The sequence below is a fragment of the Macaca fascicularis genome, chromosome 6, assembly GCF_037993035.2.
Source record: "Macaca fascicularis isolate 582-1 chromosome 6, T2T-MFA8v1.1".
Classification (NCBI taxonomy): Eukaryota; Metazoa; Chordata; class Mammalia; order Primates; family Cercopithecidae; genus Macaca; species Macaca fascicularis.
The window spans coordinates 129,740,180-129,762,129 of record NC_088380.1 but is presented as its reverse complement, the minus strand read 5'-3'; the positions used below and the strand labels follow the sequence as shown (position 1 = coordinate 129,762,129).

The following is a 21,950-nucleotide window of genomic DNA, read 5'->3' as shown; positions in this document are numbered from 1 at the left end:
CTCCTTCTTCGTAACATTGTTTAAGCCAATACCCATTAGTTGAAGTAGTAAAATTAACTGTTGTAGAGAAACCCATTTTATTGACTAATTTGCAAAAAAAAAGATTTTTAAAAATGTTTGTTTTATAAGCTTGTAAAAGGATATCTTCATAATATTTACAAATGTCCATGGGATGAATATCCATGAGCTATGGTTGGAAGATTCCCAAAATTCCCTTGGGATAGATCAATTCTGAAAGACCTGGTTGTATACACTAAAGGATTTAACTTTCCATTTCCTAGAAGATGTTTAAATCTTGCACTTTCAAAATAAGCATACACTCAGCTCTCCCCTGGGAATATCTATTTGATAAATTTAAAAAAAACTACAGCATGTGGCTGTCTAGATAAGAGTAGGAACAGAAAGAACTAAAACATATACACAGAATTTAAGCCAACAGCCTTGGTTGTTTCCTTTTTTTTCCAGATGAAAGTAGGTATGATTACAAAAAATACTTTTGGAAAAGGAAAATCACAATCATCAAAACCCTTCAAATATTAATCTGATGAATTAAAATTAAGTTAAAAGAGTAATTCTATTAGAAACATGACAAAAACAGATGTTAAGGGAAAAAAACTGAGTGGAGTCAACAAGGTTACACATAAGTAACACCTTAACATTAATAGAAATCTATTTCCCATTTTGACCCTGAAACCTCTTCAATTAATTACTAAAATCTATTTACACAGCAACAAGATAAGAATCAATCTGATTCCTGGCACTGTATTTGTCTGGCTGCCCTTTCTAATATAAGGAGCCAGAGGGATCCTGAACCCTCCTGTATCTCTGCTTTCGAAAAGCTCTCTTGCTCAAAGGCATAGGCAACATGCCACTCATTGTCAACACCCTCCTCCAGAGCACAATCTAGGAACCCTATGGGGCTCAGGCCTGAGAGCAATGACAAAGTCCCCTAGGTAGTATACAAGCACTGGTGAGAGGGAACTCCTAGGACTGTGGTAGCCCATGCAGCTCCTTAGGGTAAATTAGAAAAAGATGCTCTCTTTGGGCTATTGCAGCCTCAGGGGGCAGAGCATGGTTGGCATAGTGCAGACTGGATTTTAGGCCCCATCCTGCCCCCTTAGCCAGATGCTCTTATGCACTGAACAAGCTGCACCTATGTACTGCAACAAAAATTATCACTATTTTCATTATTAATACCATAAATTAAACTATGTTGGAGAATAGTTAAGAATGCTGAATAAAGTAACTAATTATTGAGGAGAAGAGGGACAATCACCATCTTTTATGAGCTTCTCCCTTCACTGGCAGACAGAGAGGAAGGCAGGACCCAGACCACAGGACTCTGTTTCCCGAGCCGAGCCTGGCCTCAGGCTAAGCACAAAGTGTGCCACGACAGCAGGTCTGGATGGAAAATCCTGGGTAATGAGGCTCCGCGAAGACTTCTTGGCTGAGACTGGGCAAGGGGATTAGTCTCCTACTGCCTGAATCATTTCCTTTCTTGTTTGATCTTGTCCCACAGAAGGTACATAAGGGGGTAACTCTATGCTCTTTTAATTCTCCTTCTCAAACAGAAAAAGCCAGTATAGCAAATGAGTGAAGAGAGCTGTAAGAGGGTTGAACTGAAAAGAGTTCATTACACAGATCATTAAAAACTGCTCTGAGAACACCAATCAACCACGCATGCTGGATCACACTCTCAGGCCTTTCCACCTGCTGTTTGGATTGCCAGAAATACCTTCCCCCATGCCCCGTATGTCTAGAAAGCTCCTACTCATCCTTCAAAACATATCTGAAACATCATCTCCACCAGATAGCATTGATGACTCCATTTCTGTGCTACTGTGAAACATCATACATACATGTCTTACTTTTGTACTTTTCACCCTATAATACATTTACTAATTGGGCTGCCCCTTAGACTATGAAGTTTTCAAAGATGGAGAAAAGGAGGAACAGCTAAATCTCATTCATCTTTGTATCTCCTGTACCTAGCAGGGTGCCTAGCACGAAAGTACATACTTGGTAAACACTTGCTGAATGAATGAACACATATATAACTGAACGAGTAAACGAATGAATGAGTGAACAAGTGAATGAATAGACCATCTTGCATGATTCAGATGTCCACCATTTGGATGAGTGTGCCATGTGTAGAAACACACTCTCTTGTTCAGATGCCATTACCTTGCCAAAGCCCTTAGAATTCAACTCCATCTCTTTCCACATTCCCTGAATCCTCAAAAAGTCATTGTACTCTGGGTTTGGTTTTGTTTTTCTTTTTTCACCAACATGGTAATTCTAAAGTCCAAAGTATTCACTGAAAAGTCACAAGTTGGCTGCTATAATAGGTTCAAACTCTTTAACACATAGGGAAGAGGAGGATATATTTCATCAGAATCCTGAAGGGTTCAAGTTCTCCAAGAGGGGATTATTCTGATGTTCTAAATTTGTGGCAACCTTTCTGATGATCATAAGGCTTGCTGATAGTCACAGGAGCTCCGTGCAGCTCCTACATAAAATTCCAGAAGCACAGATCATCAGGGACTGAAAAAAAATTTATTAAAATTATTTACTCCTACCTCCTTATTTTAATGAGGAGAAAACAGACCCAGAAGATTCGTCTCATGACCAAGGTTGGAAACTTGAGCCAGGACCAGTGCGTAGGTTTCCTGACTTCATTTTTCAAATGTCAGCCACTAAACAAGCAGATTCGTTTGCAGCCTGGACACTGGCCTTCCAAGTAGCCTTTGCCAGCTGGCTAAGCTGGGCAGCACTGTGCTGATGCATCTGCTGGCTCTTGGGAAAGGCTAAGAGAAAGAGAGGGTGGAGGGTTAGCCATTACTTACTTGAAGGGCTTTTCTCCAGTGTGGGTTCGGATGTGGTTGTTGAGGGTGGTGGCCCCGGCAAAGGCACGACCACAGTAGCCGCACTTGAAAGGCCGGTCACTAGAGTGAGTGACCACGTGGTTCCTCAGTTCTGAAGGTTGGGAAAAGGACTGGGAGCAGTGGCCGCATTGGTAGGGTCTGAAACAAATAAACAGACTGCCTGGTCATTATTTTCTGCATTGGTCAGTGGAAGTCAGAATCATATGACAAGGGACCAAAACTTTTTGGTGACATCTTCTCAGTTTCTAAGACAGGGCATAGAGTTTTGGCCACTGGATTCCCACTACTTTACTTGTTGCCACAGGAACAAAATTCACAGAGCTGCTGAGACACATCAATTCCCAAATGAATATCCCTTTCCAGTACTAATTATACCACTTTGGAAACCCGTAAGTTCTTATTTTTATCTTCCTCCAGGCAAATGTTAGAGTACTTTTGTAAGCAGTGAAAGTACAGACTTCATTAAGCAGACTGTTACAAGAGAAAATATATAATTGCCTCTTATGCTTCCATGGCACTTTTATCTTTTCAAAGTGCTTTAAAATCAGTTATCCAATTTAATCTTCACAATAATCCCCTGGGACAGAGAAAGCAGTTGCTATTATCTCTGTCAGTTCAGAAAACTGAGGATAAACTGTCCTCCCAGGACACAAGCTCTTGATACTAAGGCCATTTGCTAGGATGTTTGGACCTTATCCTAAGTACCAGGTAAACACACAGGCAAGTCAGCAAGTTACATGCATGTTTTAATAGATATTAAACTATGGTGGACTTATAGCATAATCACTGGTATTGCACAGATGAACACGGATATACACCCAGATGTGTCTCTTTGTCAAAGATATCTTTGTCAAAGATATCCTGACTTCTACCTACTATTCCCTCCTCCAAATACTTATCCACCAGATCTTTCTCTTGAACATCACCTCCCCATTTGAATCTGGCAGCAAGGCATGATTTATAGCAGCACAGAAATGATGGGATGTCACTATGCTTGCAGAAGGATGCAAAAAGCAAATGGAAGGAAGTGGTGACAAATATCTGATAATTAGCAAGATTATCAGAGCACATTCTTCCCAGTTCACAAGAAGTAAATCAATTTTTGGTTTTCATAAAATAGATTAAAATTCTGTCTTCTCTACAGAAGTTCTTCTGCTTACTTAAGCAGAATCTGGTGAGTGATATAAAACCCGGGGAGTTTTCCCTATTTGAAGCTATTTCATATCATTCCTTGACAGGGTTCTAATTTGTTTATCAAAATTTTTGTTCAGATAATTAATAATCTGTCGTGAGGGATATTAACAGCATTCACTAAGCCCTGGCTTGTGAGCCAGACATTTCTGGCTGCATTTAGAAACCAATGGTGAAAGCAGACTTAATTGCTCAACCTTTAACAAATGCATAAGCTCCAATGACCAGAAACCAAAATGAAGGGCTAGGAGACAATGGTGACCGAGCATGTACAACAATTCAATTAAGTGCAAAATAAAGTGTACCCTCTCATTTGTCAAGTGAACTGCTTAATTGTGGCTACTTGCCTCACTGAACACAAATACTATTATTTTACCAGGCTTCAGCACACTGAGCCCTGATTGTAGAATTTTTTAGCTTGATTAATAGCCCAGGATTGGTCAATAACTCAATACTATACAATTTTAATTACTTACATTTAGAAATCTATCTAACTGCTCTCAAATAAGTTTCAAAGAAATATGTAAAAAGTATTTGTTAAGGAGTTTATCAATCTTGCCAAATTACACATGCATTTTATTATAATTATAAAATAATCCTTTGAAAGCCATTAAAATTATACATAGATGAAAATGTCCTCCTGCCAAATCTGTTCTTTGTGGTAAATATTAACCTTAAAGGGTTCCTGAAAAAACAGTTCTCTCAGGGTTGAATTTTCTTACGTGTTATTGAAGATGATAAACAAAATAATATATTAATATATGCTATATCTACTGACAATTGATTTTTCTAATAGTGAAGGGACTATTAACATTTATTAGCCTCTGGTTATCTATTTTTAATAGCTACTGCAATAAACAATAAGCCACTAAATAAAACCAATTAATCTTTTCTTTTTTTTCTAACTCTGCTGTCAAAAGTTGGGGTGATTTATTTCTCACAGTCAGAAGTCAATCCATCCTTTTTATGTTAATAGTTCATGGTGGTAAAGATTTACACACAGGAGAGCAGAAACGACCACAGAGAGGCTTATGTTGAATTCTTATATCAAAATAACACCAATGGAAGGCAAATCGGATTCTAAAACATCACCTTTGCCTGGCACCGGCTTGAGAGGCATATGCTAGGGAAGCAGTGACCTACGGCAGTTTTTAAAACTTCGCAGAACTCAGTTTGACTGAATGGAAGGGGCTAGAATGGGAAAGATAGGGCCCCTGACTCTGATCAGCTGTGGCATTTGGACAAGCCACTCAACTTCCCTGACTTGTTTTCTCATCTACCTGGTAAGGGGAATGGACTGAAGATGATGATCTCTTGCATCTCACCATGCTTCTTCTCGCTTTCAGGTAATTGACAAATGTGCATCACCCAGGAAATCTGTATAATACACGATACAGCATCACCAATATGATCTCTATTCTCCATCACGTCTACAAGCCAGCTCCCTATACATGGAGCTTTCTATGGTTGTGTGTGTGTGTACATGCTCATTGGAATATGAAAAATCTAAATGCATTGGTAATTTTTTGAGACAGGGTCTCACTCTGTTGCCCGGGCTGGAGTACAATGGCATGATCTAGGCTCACTGCAGCCTCAAACTGCCGTGCTCAAGTGATCCTTCCACCTCTCAGCCTCCTGAGTAGCTGAGACTACAGGCATGTGCCACCATGCCCAGCTAATTTTTATATTTTTTGTAGAGACAGGGTTTCACCAGGTTGCCCAGGCTGGTCTCAAACCCCTGGGCTCAAGTGATCTTCCTGACTTGGCCTCCCAAAGTGCTGGGATTACAGGTGCGAGCCACTGTGCCCAGCCCCAAAATCTCCTTTTTAAAGCACTTTATTCTCTCCAAATTATCACAGACATACAGCACTTCACTCTTCTCAAAGCAAAGGCAATGAGCATGCCTCACAAAGGGATAGTATCTCACAATCACAAGTAATTTATGGCTTTTTTTTTTTTTTTTTTACAATTTGAGATCTTTAGTAGTGTTATCTAATGATGGAGCGGTTCTGTAGCTGAACTACCCAATACTGGAGCCACGAGCCACATGCAACTGCTGCACACTTCATGTGTGGCTAGTGTGCCTGAGAAACTGAAGTACTATTTTACTTAATTTGGATTAATTTAAATGTAAATAGCTGTGTGTGGCTAGTTCTGACACAGAAATATCCAGCTTGATGAAAAAACAGAAAAGTGCTCCTTATTTAAGAAAGAAATAATTGAAGAACAGAAAACACCTGGGTAGATTTAGTTGGTATATATCAATGCTGGTAAATGTTTAAGCAGAAAGAAGGAAGAAAGACAATCTTGTACATCCCCTGGCACTCCTGGTCACTGGCAGCTCCTTTGCCAAAGATAACTCCGGTAAAATGTGCAATTAATTTGCTTTTAATCTGTAATTGGTTTGGTGTATACATGGGAAAAGGATGAAACATTTAACAAAATTAAGTATGGTTTGGCTTAAAAATATTAATCCTGCTTTGATTTTTCTTTCATGGCCTCCAGGACAAAACTTGTTCAGTTGGGGCCACATTCTCTCCTTGCTCAACATCAGCCAGCCCAAGTGCAAATCTCCCAAGACTTCAAAGGGAGATTACTTAGGTCACTGCTGACTGTGTGGAGTGAGAAAAGAAGTTAGTTCTACGTAAGGAGAAAAATATTTCAGGACAGTGACAGAAGGGCAAGACCAAAGAGCCTGAAGAACATCAAAGCTAGGAAGAAGATAACCTTCACACTTGGTGGATAGGGAAGAAGTGGGACACAAGAACACTGATACATTCTAAGAAACTATGATGATGAATTTTCTCCAGGCCCTTCCTATCAGAGAGCCCCTTCTAATGTCATTTTAGCCTCTGGTCCCACCATATCTCTTACAAACAATGATACTTAAAACACAAATGTGAATAGGTGACGGTGTGCCCAGGAGGCTGAAGGCAGTCTTGCCCCATGTGGCACAAACAGTCAAAAAGGAGAAAGGAAAAGAAAAGGGATGCAAAATAAAAATAAGCATTATAAAGACACTTTGTGCAGAAAATAAAAGACAACATACTTGTCAGAAAACAATCCACTGTGATTGAAGGCTTTGCTTACCCCTTTCTGGAGCATACCCCCCACCAACATACCACCCCAATAGAAGTGTTGAGAGTTTCTGCGGCAGAAAAACAGAAGAGAAAAGGGATTTCTAACTCCTGGTACAAGCAAAAGCAAGAAAAGCTACTTTGGCCTAGGCAATAAGCTTATGCAAAACCCCAAATGTTTATAAAGTCCCTGAACAAAATTTTGGTTGATTTAGATTCCAACAGCTTCTTCTCCTAGAATTTATTCAGGAAAAGAAAAAGTCAGTAGCCTGGGAAAAAGGAGGAAGATTTTCGGTTTTGCTTGTTTAACAGAACAAAATCAAGAAATAATAATTCCGTGGCTCCTGTACCCTCATGGGTGTATTTTTTGTCTTTAGTGCTGATTTCTACTTTGCCAGGTCAGACAGACTTTTTTTTTTCTGTGTTAAATGTGAATAATGCAGCGCTTAAAAAAAAAAAAAAAAAAAGTGAGGCTGGGATCCCTGAGCATCTACGGATTTCTTTCCTTTTTATCAAGGCATAGAGTGTTGATGGTACCTCACATGAAAAAGCTCATGAATATAGACACAAAGTCTGTTTGGATGGAGGTTCAAATATCTGGGGTTTCATGGCCAAATATTCAGTCCATTGAATATAAAATCATTTGGACCTTAGATTCAAGGGCCTGTTTCAAATTTGGACTTGTTTGAAACTCTAACTTGTTTTATCTTCTGATTTTGTCTCCTCTGTCCCCCTTTCTTGCCTTTCTTGTACCTGGTTCTAGCAAGATTTTCCTATCAAAATAAAAGCTTTTGAGTTTTTTGAACAAGGGAAATGCTTTCTAACTATTCAGCCTTTTCACTGTAAATGGCTGAATGGGCATATACGGCTAAAGACTAAAGGCCAGCTGATCTATGGAATCAATCACTAAAGAATATATGCATGGGGCTGAGCATCCCAAATCTGAAAATCCAAAATGCTCCAAAATCCAAAATTTTATGAACAGCAACATGATGCTCAAAGGAAATGCTCATTGGTACATTTCAGATTTCATATTTTCAGATTTGGCATGCTAACCCAGTGAATATAATGCAAACATCCCAAATCTAAAACAACCCACAATCAAAAACTCTTCTGGCCCCAAGAATTTTGGACAAGGGATACTCAACCTGTATTCAGCAGTTGTAATCCACATGGATAATAACCATAAACAGGTTCCAAACATAGCTACTGTCAGAAACAAATTTGATGTTCCATTATAGTTCTGTATATTTTTCCATTTAGCAATTCACCCATGTGGTTAAGAAATTATGGAGAGTATCTCTTACCTCCAAACTTTCTAGTACAAACAGAGAGCATCCTGGGTTCCGGAATAGAAATGAGCCATTCCAGCCCTTTATAATAAAAGCAAATTATGTATCTAGAATGAAACTAGGGGGTCCAAGTGACTGGGTATCTCCCTCTATTTCCCCTTATCTTCAACAATCAACACAGATGTGATGATGTAATTCAAGCATCTCCTCATCATTACTAAGAAACATTGTACTTTATTATTTTGCTTATAAAGGAACTGATCTTTTGAAGTAATTTTTTATTTTAACTTACTGAAGAATGATGGTGAACACCTCTCAAGTCTTTACCAACAAAGTGCAGGGAAGGAACCCACTGCTTCAGTAATTTAATCCTACTCTGGCACCTTCCCAGATAACAAGCCCATTACTTCACCTCATCTGGAGAGGCTGGCAATTCCACACTTGGACATCTGAATCAAATAGGCCCATCAGGGTCCATGATAAGACAGGAGTCTCATGCCGCCTAGATTTTTGCCAATAACTCTAAATTAGCTTGGAATCAGTACAGACCTAACAATCTCTCACTGAAATGTATTTTGAATATGTAAGCATTCTTGTTTTTCAGGTATTTTTTCTGATAATATACATAAGTATATTACGAATTATGACTATTATTTTACAGGACAGACATCAAAACACATACATACATATATATACACACATATATACACACACACACACACACACATATATATATATATATTTTTTTTTGAGATGGAGTCTCGCTCTGTTGCCCAGGCTGGCATGCAGTGGCACGATCTCGGCTCACCGCAAGCTCCGTCTCATGGATTCATGCCATTCTCCTGCCTCAGCGTCTCGAGTAGCTGGGACTACAGGTGCCCACCACCACACTTGGCTAATTTTTTGTGTTTTTAATAGAGACGGGGTTTCACCATGTTAGCCAGGATGGTCTGGATCTCCTGACCTCATGATCTGCCTGCCTCAGCCTACCAAAGTGCTGGGATTCCAGGCCATGAGCCACCGCACCTGGCCCCACACATATGATTTTCTAAGTGTAACTGAGGTCAGACAAAACAGTCTGTTTCAGTATCTACTTACCATGAAATGGTTTCACTGCTTTATGTGGCATTCAGCATAAACTCATCTCATCTCATCCTCAAAGCTAAACTTTGAAAGTTCTACTATCCAGAAATTTTCAACTATTATTTTATTTTACCTGGCATAATTAGTTATTATGACTATAATGAAACTTTGCAAATAATAGAGCCAACCATCTGAATTCACTCTATTTAAAAAGCAAGCTTATAATCAGATTTTAATGCATCTTCTGTATTTTAAAGACTACTAAAATGCTTTGCAAACTTAGAAGAGACATATCTTGAGGTTCTACGTATACTTGCAAGGAAGGCAAATTTTAAAAAAAGAAATCCTTTCTAAATGAGGAAAACAGTTTCAAACTTTTGTATCACCTCTACACCAATAGTACTAAGACGTGCAGAAGTCTGTTGATATTCTCACCAGGGGGCTCGCCTATTGAAAATAAAGATTGTGAAGACATAGCTGCCTTAACAACCCTAATTAGTGTTTCAACATTAATTAGCTACAGCAATGTTGATGCTAAGCAAGTGGTTTTTCCAACAGCACAAATACAAATCTATGCATGTGTAATGTGCATATGTATCCTGTAACTGATTAGTATTATTTTACAAAATATCCACTCCCTCTCCCCAAACCTCCATCCTCCCTGACTCTGCTTGGGTTTTCTAGGCACACTGTGTATCCTACAGAGCTGGGAGGGAAGAGCTGGGTGTACATTATTAGGCGAGGAGAGCCAAGTGGCTTGCTTAAATTAGTGGGAAAATTAAGAAAATAACCCAAGAGCCCTGCTTCCAAGTCTCCTACCCCAGCTTCAAAAATTATCTTCTGCTTTTATATTCAAAGTGCATTTTGAATGCTATTCTTAGATACCTGGGTTTTAATCAAGTTTTCATAGAACATGAAGGAGAGATAAAAACACAAGCAATCCTTTCTTATTGAATTAATTTGATTTTTGTCTTTTGCGCTCCCAGCTATCAAAACTGTCAAATAAACCGGTTTTGATTCATAAATAATAGTTCCATTATATCTACTGTGCCACTCGTCAGAGTACCTGAAATTTTAATTCACTTGTTCAGCTAAATTTCATCCTCAGTTCATGGCCATAAAATTCTTTATTGACAAACTTTCAAACCAACTTTGACTCTGAGGTATCTAGTCAACATTTTTCTTCTGTGTGGATATTAGTTTATTGAATAAGTGGCATCTGTTTTCCTCCACATCACTAGCAGAGTAGGTATTTCCTTTTGACAGCTTTGCAGGATTTATGGGTTTGCATGCTCTGAAGAAAAATAGTACTAAGCAAAAAATTCCAATTCATTACCTCTTAGTACTTAATTAAGTTCATACCCATGGCACACTGGAGGTGAACCCTGAAATGACTATGACAGCAGCACAGCAGCCAACTATATTATCTTTGGAAGACAGAGAAGATTCTAATTATCCTGACCTCATTTTTCCATCTATGATATTCATAAACATTCCTTCTATTTCTCTCCCTTTTACGCTTGGACAGAACTGTTTGGAAAGCAAGTGCAGATTCCTCTCTGCAGCCACCAACCTGTCTGTGCAGCCCTTATATGCAAGAAAGTCAAGCAGTGGTCTCACATTTCTCTCTGACCTTCCAGAATGCAGACACCACTTATCACAAGGCTTCCCCTGTGGAGGTGCTCAGAAGTTGGCGGGCAGGCAAGCAGTGGGTCTCACTAAGCAAACACACTGTCAGCAGTGAGAGTCAGGGTTACCTGTCGGGGTTCTGTGTGCACACGTGCATCTGTAAGAGGATCCGCTGGGTGAAAGTCTTAAAGCACTGCCCACATTTCCAAAGATGCCAGTCACTGAACTCCGAGTGGAGCTGGCTTGTGGAAGTTGGGCTCGCAAGGACTCGCTGGTTTTTCACGTTGATTTGATTAAATCCTGATTCAATGGGCCCAGACTTATCCAGAAGAGAGAAGTTCCTGCTGCACGGAGTCTGGGGGAAAACAACGGAGCGCTGCTGGGTGGTAGGGGCGAGTTTGCTGCTTTTGTTGAAGGGCTGCAGGGCGTCTTGTCTGCACATGGCTTCCATTACCGTTGAAGGGACATTTACTAGGAGAATAGCAATAGTTTAGAAGATCAGTTTTACTAGCCTTTAAAATAACCACAATAACACATACTTTAAAAAAATCAAATAAATCAACATTTTAAGAATTTGTGTTTCTGGACTCAGAATTAACATAACCATCTGATTTGAGGAGGAAAAAACTATTATCACAAATTAATAACTCATCTGCTGCCTATTTATTAAGCAACTACTATATGCTCAGGATTGTTTTACATGGTCTTTGCCCTCATGGAGTTCACTTACGACTTGAGACATACAGGAGTCCATAGTGAGCACCACACTGCACCTATGCCTGGAGGGAGTTTAGATGGGAGGCTCAGCAAGGGAGAGGGAGAGAGCAGGGGATGTTGCCCAGAGAGGGTAGCCCTGAGCAGTGCAGAGAAAATAGATTCAGCTTGACTGGTGGAGAATTCAGGCTTTCCTCCAGACCTTGGCAGCACAGGATAGGTATCCAGGAAAAGCTATTTGAAGAGATGAACAAGATGAAAGACACCTGGAGGCAGGAGAAGTCTACCACGCAGGTGGGATAGGAAGGGAGACGGGCTGACTGAGCAAGGCACAGGATCTGGTCACTCTAGGAATAATGATTGGGGGTCAGAAGGAGACCTCAGAGGGCCTTAAAAGTCCAAATAAATAAATAAGAGACTTCAGACCTAGGAAATAGATACAGACCATTTCTGAGCAGAGGGATAGCAAGAAATATAGAACCAGTGTTCAGGAAGGGCTTGAGAGAGACCTGATTTACAGATGGGATGCAAGTGGATAAGGAAAGAGTAGGAGGCAACCAAGTGTGGTGCTTGTGACTCAGGCTTTGGAATCTGAAAGACCTAGGTTCAAATCCTGCCTCTGCCTCTTATTAGCTTAGTGGTCTTAGGCAAACTATTCAATAGCTCTGGGCCGCAGTTATTCCATCTGCAAAATGAGGACAGTGGTACTAACGCTTCTAAAAAAATAATAGCAGCATGACGTGGTGGCTGAGATGGCTGAGGTTTTAACTCCACTATTGACCCTTGGGCAGGTATGGAACATCTAAATCCATGACTTGGTCCCTGGTATAATGTAAAATTATATTATAATTTTATATATAATTTTATATATAATTTTATATATAAAATCTCTCAGGACTGAATGGCATAAAGCAGAGGCAGCATTTAGTAAAGAGCTTGACCTATGGTTGACACTCAACAGATGTTCGGCCCTATGAGTCTTAGCATCCTGGTCTTTAAAGTCCCCTTTTACAAGTTTAAATACATCAACGAAAGTACTTATTACAGGGCCTACCATGAACAGCAACTACCATTTTTATTATAGAAGAAGAAGTGACGGATGTGAGGAAGATGGCCCTAAACTGGGGTGGTGGCAGTGGAAGTGGGGAGAGAACTAGAAGAAATACTTCTGAGGAGATAAATCTACTAATATATCTAGAATTTGTTGTTCTTTTTATTAAGACGTTAGTGAGTTAATAATATTTATAAACTATTTGCTGATCATTCCATAGGTCCAGAAGTGATTAGAACCTAATAGGCTTAAAAAATTCTTCTTTTTTTAAGTAACTACTACATCTATGGGTCATTTCAAGGCTCAGAGAGATTAAAGTTACCAGGTGGTCAAGAGAATGAAATTAGAGACCAAAAATTTTGAAAAGAATGATCAACAAAAAGATTGTGATAGCAAGTAACAAAATAATGCAGACTATGGCCACTGGCCACCGGTTCAAGGCTGCGTGGCAGGAAACACATGACCTGGGAGCACTCATGCCCTGCCACAGACCATCGCTGAGAATGCTACCTGGCACGAAGACGCAGGCATCCTCAAGGGTAGGGGACTGTGACTGCCACGAAGCTCTGTGCTCAAGTGGACAGGGAGATGTCACGTGTGAGCACAGAAAGGGGTAGGTGTGCTGCCTAAGCATTCTTCAACTCAGAACATTCTGTAGAATCACATGTGTCAAGCAAATCCAACCAGAGGACTAGCTCTGTCTGCAGGGTTCGGTCGGCGTAGCCCATACTGTCTTAGGAAAGAAAAGTAAAGCAAGAGACTCGCAGACCTGGAAAGAGTCTAGAGTTTGTCTAGTTGGCAGTTCTTAACCTTGGCTACTGCACATTAGACTCACACAGGAGAATCTTTAAGAACTACATTATAATCTCTCCATAGGGCCTGGGCATCTACATTTTTTAAAGTTCCCCAACTGCTTCTAAAGTGAAATCAGGGCTGAGAATCACTGATCTAATCCTACCTTCTCCTGTTACAAATGACAAAAGCCAAGTCCCAAGAAGGTCCAGTAACTTGCCCTGGGTCACACATTCACTTAAGGACACATCTAGGTGGCAAGTTTTAGCTTTCAGACTTATAAGTCAGAATTTTTTTTTCTGACCATACACTCATAGCATCTCTGCTCAACAGCTGTGTTTCAAAATTTAAAGGATGTTTTTACAGCTAGTACATTGTTTTGTGTGTATTATATATAAACACATGTTATATATACTTATGTTATACATATATATACATGTTATAGATACTTATGTTATATATATACACACCTACCTATGTATGTTTATATGTATGTCTTTATTCTATATACAAATATTTATGTATATTTGAATTCTGGGGCAAAAGCATATAATCAATATAGAATTTGTGGACCGTTTTTACACTTAAAAAATATTTTATGGCACACAGATTGTTACTTTTTAAGTAGGCACTGAAAGACAAGAAGGAATGTTTTGCCATGTTCTGGCATTTTTAAAAATAAAATATAAAAACAGCAGCATTGTCAGAGATTGGGGTAGAACCATCTTGTTTGGCCTTTTCATTACTAATCCAGAAGAGGCAAAGCACAGGGAAGCCCACAAAGTTTTAGGCAACACTAAGCTTTTACAAGCCAGGCAATTTCAGACTAACAGGAAGTAATGCATAGTGAGAAAACCATAGAATGAAGATGTCATCAACATGCAAGAAAGCGGGAAACACTGGCCAGCCACTTCACTGTAGGAAAAGGAATAAAATGCCTTTGGGGGAAATAATACAAATAATACTCTAAGTGTAGATGATAGATTCTGAGCTCTGACTTACACTCCTAGAAAGTAACCTAATTGAGCCGGGTGTGGTGGCTCACGCCTGTAATCCCAGCACTTTGGGAGGCCGAGGTGGGTGGATCACCTGAGGTCGGGAGTTCAAGACCAGCCTGACCAACATGGAGAAACCTTGTCTCTACTAAATACAAAATTAGTCAGGTATGGTGGCGCGTGCCTGTAATCCCAGCTACTTGGGAGGCTGAGGTGGGAGAATCACTTGAACCTGGGAGGCAGAGGTTGCAGTGAGCCAAGACCACGCCATTGCAATCCAGCCTGGGCAACAAGAGTGAAACTCAATCTCAAAAGAAAAAAAAAAAAGTAACCTAATTGATTAATTCTAAAAAATTGTTAAGGTCACATAACCTTTATATTAAAACAAAAGAATGTGTGGATGACAGGGGAGTAGGGATGAAGAGAGATTGATTAATGGGTAGAAATTTATAGTTTGGTAGAAGAAATAAGAAGAAATTGATAGATCAGTAGGGTGACGATAGTTTACAGTGCTCTATTATATATGATCATGCCACTGCACTCCAGCCTGGGTGACAGAGCAAGACCCTGTCTCCTAAAAGAAATGTAAAGCAGCACTTTTTAGAAGACAAGATTATTCTTCTTAAATATCAGCCTCACTGACTATGGCCATTACAGGTATAAACTAAACACAGGAAATTTTTAGAAAAAGGACAGGAAATTTCATCCCAACATAAGAAAACATAGACAACTGCAAAAGGTGCAGAGATGGTTTATTAAAATGACCAAAAAGATGAAGTGGTTTCTGCATGAAGCAATATTGAGCTAGTCAATCTCTTCAGTCTGGAAACGCAAAGATTAAGAGGAAGAGGGCAAACTCCCAAAGCCTTAAAGGATACCGTCAAGGAAGAACATGAACTCATGAAATCGGGACCAGTTAAAATATTGAGAGAGGCAAATTCAGGATCTATAAAACAAAGTTCAGTTTACCCCTTCCTCGTTCATTCATTCAGTCCACAAATAGTTGCTGAGCATCTATTACATGCCTGACCCTGTGCTAGGCACCATGGATATAGGGGGATCAGGAAAGCCATAGTCACTGCCCTCTGGCACATAAACTCTAGTGGGAAAGACAGATATTAAGCTGATGTCTTTACAAATAAATATTCACTCAGTTTCACCAAATGTAACATTCCATTAATTTCACCATTATAATTGTAAGTCACCATTAATTGCAAAACACCTGCCAGTTTCAGAAAGATTAAAATGTTAAGAAAAAAAATACACAAATTTTGGAATTGTCAAAGTACAGTTACGACAAGTGTGGTAAGTGCTGTTAGAGAAAACAAAGGATGTCAGGAAATGATAAATCAGGGATGGCTAAACGTGGAGTATGAGAGAATCTGAGTCCTGAGGGGGTATACGGGCATCATACAAGTGCAAAGGGAGGAAAAGACAATGCAAAAAGATGGAATATCGGCAGCTTTGCCATAGAGTCTTGTACCATGCTGAGGTAGGAAGGAGCTCAGGGCACTAAAGGAAAGGAAAAAAAGGCAATGTGGACAGAGAGAGAAGAGGAGATGGGCTGCAGCCGAGGCTGGAGAGGAAGGCAGCACAACTGTCAATGCCTGTGGGAGCTGGACAGGCCACAGAAATATCTGACGGGGTGATGGTAGACAGGTTAACACAACAGAGGATGGTGGGGGCGGTAACATTCTGAACAGGGTATGGCCAGTCTAGAGATGTTTGGAATCTAATATTGTAAAATACTATATGGGCCATAGAAAATGTTTCTGGAGACTCTCTGTGACCCATAGGCTATCATATTAAGGAACTGGGGATTTAGCAAAGAGTAATGGCAAGCCAAAAAATGATTTTAAGTTCAGGTGTGAGATGATCAGATTTAGGCTTTAAAGGCATCATCGCTCTGTATCGGTAAATAAACAAAGTACAGAACAATGTATACAGTGTGCTACATATACATGTGGGAGAATGACAGCCAGAGAATAAAAGGGGGAATATTAGATGCTTGAATGGGCAAAAATTATCTCTGAAAGAATACCTGAGAACCTGCCAACATTACTGATGGCATCTTGGAAGGAGACTTACATGTCCACAGTACTTTCTGCATTTTGCTCTATGGGACAGAGCTACCTATTAACAAAACAAGTGAATAAACTGAAACAATAAAATAAGCAAATGGTTGAAACTTCACTCTGGCCACCATGAACTAAAGAAAGAAAGTGTGAAGTCGTGCAGAAGGCTACTGCAGGGGTCCAAGCCAGAGTGGATGGTGACACTAGTCAGGTGGCAGCAGAAATGAAGTGAAGAAATGCATTAAGAATATGCAATCAACAGGACTTGGTGGTTGATTGGATAGAAGGGTGAGCAAGGGTGAGGTGTCAAGGTTTCTCGACAGAGCAATTGGATGATTGGGAGTGAGAGCTACTGAAAGATGGGAGAGGCAGTTAGTGGGAGTGAATAGAGCAGTTTTAGTTTTACGCAGGTGTAGTTGGAGATGCATGAGAAACATGGAAGTGAAGATGTTGCCAAGACAGCTGGAGAGGAGCCTGGGGCTCAATAAAGAGGTCTGGATTGAAAATGGAAACCTGGGAGTACCTGTCTTAAATTAGGTCACCCAGGAAACAGACTCTGAAATGGGGATTTGGGGTTTGGGGATTGCTCTCAGGATCAACACCTGTTGGGAAGTGAGGCAAGCAGCACTGGGCTGAGGGAGGAGTTTAACAGCTCTGGAGCTGGATGGAATGAATGTCCTTTAGGGTTGTCCTGGTTTGAGGTAAGGGAACCAGTCCTTTATACATCCCACATTGACCAGTCATTGGATATGGGCTACTGTGGGAGGAAGTATGACCAAGGGTGAGGTGGTTCAAGTGGACTAAAGGTAATTCCTGGAAACAACTCATCCAAGATGTCAGCCCGCTACACTCCCACAAACAGTGGGAATGAGCGCCTCCATCCAGTAGCAAAGCTGGGCTTGAGGCAGCACACCACAATATCCTACAGCATGCAAAAAGCCAAATCTCTCATAACAGTGACTTTCCCTGAGACCTTTGCCATTTGTCTCTGTCAACACCTTTTTTAGTGGGTGCTGCCTTCTTGCTGGAGTCTTGTAGAAGAGTCAGAAGCATCCCTGGTGAGTGACTTCTTTGTTCTTCTAGGAAACTACAGGTTTCAACAGCTCTAGACCAATTTTTATATTAGTCTGTTGGCTCAGGGTTTCCATAGCTGGCAAGTAGTGCAAAATCAAGCCTCATAACATCCTACGGCTAGGGCTAGTTTTTAGAGTATGACTGTTTTTACCAATGCCCCAAGATGGACAGTCCCTTAGCTTACTGGCTTGAGGGCAGCATTTTTCTATTCCCCATTCAGGGACAGGATAGCATTTTTTGGCTCCTGATTCTAAGCCAACCCCAGCTTTGCACTGTACACAAGAGGCCTGGAACCTGGACTCCTCCCAGCTGAATGACATAGAGAGCCTGACAGCCACAAGCTCACGCTCTCTGTTGTGGTCACCTCATGCAGCATCTGCACGGTGTTTGATATCGCGGTTATGTGCTTATGTGTTCTCTTCTAGACTGAGCTCCTCTAGGACAGGGCCTGGGTTTTTGCACCTATCACAATGCTTCCCCTGGGGCCCTGCACAGATGGTCTTGTGGACTGAACTATACATAATCTTCTAAAGGTCACCGCTAAGGGCTTGAGTAGGGCCTTTCTGACTCTGACCTAGTTTCTCGCTGTTGGTGGAACAGTGGGGGTAAGGGGCACCGTGCAGAGGTCCCCCTTTTTATTTTCTGCTCTTTAAAATCAAAAGAAAAAGGCAGGGGTCCTCGAGGAGGCAGGGTTTACTCTGGTGCAGCAACTCCCCTGTTGCCATCAAGGTTCACATTCTGCCACCTCAGCTTCATATGCCGAGACAGAAAAAGCAGCAGGAAGACTTGTTTAACATTTATTCCCAGGATTTTTTTTAATTTCCTCTGAAATGAATATGAATACACTAAGGTCTTTACACTCTGCAGGAGCTAATCCCCCACTGGAAGCTTTGGGGAACCTCATTCCTTCTTGCGGATGCGATCTGTCGACACAGGCGTTCCTTCAGGCTCTTTTGAAAGGCCCACAGTGGATGGAAAGGCGCTCTCTTTGGAGCTCTATTACATTTATAATACGACTTTTTTAAAAAGAAAATAACATAGGAATTGCTTCCAGAACCCAAATGCCTGTTGAACTGCTGTCTTCTCTGAGTCAAGGCGGCTTTCAATGAGCTGTCCGGGCAGTGAGTGTACCCACAGCCACCCTGCTTTGGGGCTGCCAGTGGAGGGGGCACGTCCTGAACCCAAACCCACCGCACACGCTCGATAGGAAATGTGTACTTTCAATGTTGAAAGAACCATGGGAAGAAAGTTATATTTTTATAACTGAAGGTGCTTAATATTACTCAGTAAGTAAAATCATATTTTCCTTGAATGCCTTGGTCCAGGTATCAATTTCATTAACAACAACAAAAAATCTGCCTGAAATAATTAATCCCTTCTAATAATGGTAATAGAAATTCTCAGTATTTATTCAGTGCACATTCTTCATTGTTCACTGTGCGCACAGCACTATAAAGAGGCTCTGTGGAGGTATTTTATCGAAAAAGTATTTGATCTCCAGAAGCTTCTTTTTAGGTACCTGATTTATTTCGTGGCTAGCTCGGTGGGATAAAAATTGTCTTAGAATTGCTAATCCAGTAGAGATGATTTAAATTACTCAGGGCTGTGGAAGGCTATCTGTTAAATGATCTGTCCATGCCCTTTCACACATTTGTGCTTTTAAATCACAGAGTATTTTCTTAGCACAGAAGAAAGAATCCTCATTTAGGTGTTCCCAGGTCTCCCAGTGAATCACATGGAATGAGAATCCATCTTAGAGGCAGTCAAAGTCGTATATCTCCCCCACACTATCTGATAAAGCCTTCTGCTGGTTTCTTGGGTGGCCAGTCACATGACAGATATATGACTCTGAGACAGGAACTGAAATAAAATTCCTATAATACCCTTGGGGGAAAGGGGATTGTCACTGTTGAGCACTTTAGTCAATGGCTTAATTCCTTTTAAACTTCGCTCAACCGTTACTTAGAGCTCTGAACAGAACCCAAAAGAACTACTTAGTTTTCCTACTGAGTCTACAATACTTCAAGCTGTTGTAGCTTTGCAAATTTTCTTTCAAGGACTTCAGGTGCTAAATGATATATCATATATCCTGGTAGAGTTTATTCAATACTCTAATCATCAATCTCAAGAATGCTTCACTCAGGTTAGACACTAGTAGAAAGAAGAATTGAAAAGCAAACTGGTGTGTTTTTTCCAGAAAGTACATTTTTGGCATGGTGGCACCAAATCTGAAGGCCAGTGGTACGCTCTTAGACACCCATTGTCAGGTGGCTATGAATGGCACACAGACCCAAAAATGCTCTACTCCAACCCCACAATCCCTCCCGTCCATGTGACAGCATTGTCAGGTGGAAGCACCATGCAGATATGAGTCTTGCACTCCAGAGATCCAGGTCAAGGGTAAGAAATGCATTTCCTAAGTGGTCACTCCACAGTTTCCATTTCTGGCTCAGAGCTCAGTAAGTGGTCATGCCATCCTTCCAGCTCCTCAGGCCAAAAGCCTCAAAGTCATCCCTGACTCCTCTTTCTCACTCAGCATCTAATGTGTAAGAAAATGCTGTTGAATTTACTTTTAAAACATATCCAGAATCCAACTACTTCTCACCACCTCCACCAGTTCCATGCTAGTCCAAACCACCATCATCTCTCCCCCTGGATTCCTGCAAGAGCCTCTAGCTGGATTCCCTGCTCTTCCCCCTGTCCAGTCTCCACTCAGGGAGTATTCCTGAAAAAAATTCAGTCAAATCGTTCTTTTTCTCAAAACCCTACAACAGCCCCCTTTGCCCAGCTCACACAGAGTCAGAGCCAGGGTCCTGCCAATGGCCTCCAGGGCCCTAGAAGGTCTTCCCTGCCCTAGCACCCACCCACATCTAAGTTAGCCCCTCTTCACCTCACTCACTCTGCCTCACCCATGCTGACCTCTGTGATGCTCTTCCAACATGCCAGGAACATTCCCATCTTGGAACTTGTAATTGTCTGGCTGCCAGGAATGCTCTACCTACTAACACATGGCTTGTTCCTTCACCATCTTAAGTCTTTGCCCAAAGTCCACCTCCCCAGTGGAGCTTACCCCGTTCACTTTCTGAAACTATAACTCCTAACTCCTGGCACCTCTTTATCTCTTTTCTGCTTTATTAGCCCACAACACTTATCACCATCTGGCCAACTATTTATTTACTTTTGTATCTGTTGATAATCTGTCTCCCCTCATTAGAATGTAAGCTCCATGAGGGTAGGGATTCTTGTCCATTTTGTTCACTGCTATATTTACATCACCCAGCAAAGACACTGGCTCATGGTAGGTGTTCCTTATACATCTGAACAATGAACGAATAAATATTTGGCCTTGATATGTTTACTCTAGACATTCCTCAACACTCACACCACAACAACAGCTTCAGTCTGTAGCAGGTTGTATTAAAAGAAGAAACAGAGGATCTCGTGAGATTTCTAGAATCCTCTTGGATCAAACACTCTAGATGGTTACATCAAGGTTCCAACATACGGACAAGTCCGTGTTAGCAGATGGGGAGGCTGGCTGACACTGATGCCTTTCTGTGCATAAAGATCTAGTTTTGGGGGCATGGGGCATGGAGCCATTCTGTTTGAGGCAGAGCACAGTGGCTTCTACATCTACATTTGCCTCTCACTGCATACTCATGGCCAACACTGAGATTTTCTCCTATGAAAACAGGAACCCCCTCAAACAGGAATATAGCAGCAGAAAATAAACTTTCCAGTGGAAGCTTGAAATGTCAGAGGAATGTACTATATGTCCAAAGATTCATTTTTTGATTTGATGTTGGTTTTGGGGTTAGGGTAAAATAGAAAAGGAAAGTTGATAGTAATAGGCTTTTTGATGATTTTTCTTTTTACAAAGAAATTAAAGACAAAATGGGAAAGAAATATCTGACCATCAGCATTTTGATGAGTCATAATATGAGCATTTTTAAATTGTAGTTTTTGGTGTGTGAGTGCATGTGTGAGAAAGAGGAGAAGAAAATGAAAAAAAAAAACCACTTTTTTCAAAATGAAGTTTCTTATCCATTATCAAAAGACATCTGTTATCTTTGTTTCTTTTTGTAGCATAAC

The 21,950-nt window shown here is 40.7% G+C and overlaps 1 protein-coding gene across 6 annotated transcripts in view; it reads right to left on the bottom strand.

Moving 5' to 3' along the window:
• The window catches only part of PRDM6 (PR/SET domain 6), a 122,062-nt gene that overhangs the window by 28,461 nt on the left and 71,651 nt on the right, over nt 1–21,950 (bottom strand). For all 6 annotated transcript variants that reach the window (XR_012414039.1, XR_012414041.1, XR_012414038.1 and 3 more), the window contains 2 exons: nt 11,286–11,628; nt 2,847–3,023 (listed from right to left, as the gene is read on the bottom strand). Coding sequence is in view for 2 of the 6 variants with exons in the window: in XM_073994102.1 (XP_073850203.1) it covers nt 2,847–3,023; nt 11,286–11,628 (520 nt within the window). In the remaining 4 variants the exon portion in view is untranslated. The remainder of the gene's footprint in view (nt 1–2,846; nt 3,024–11,285; nt 11,629–21,950) is intronic.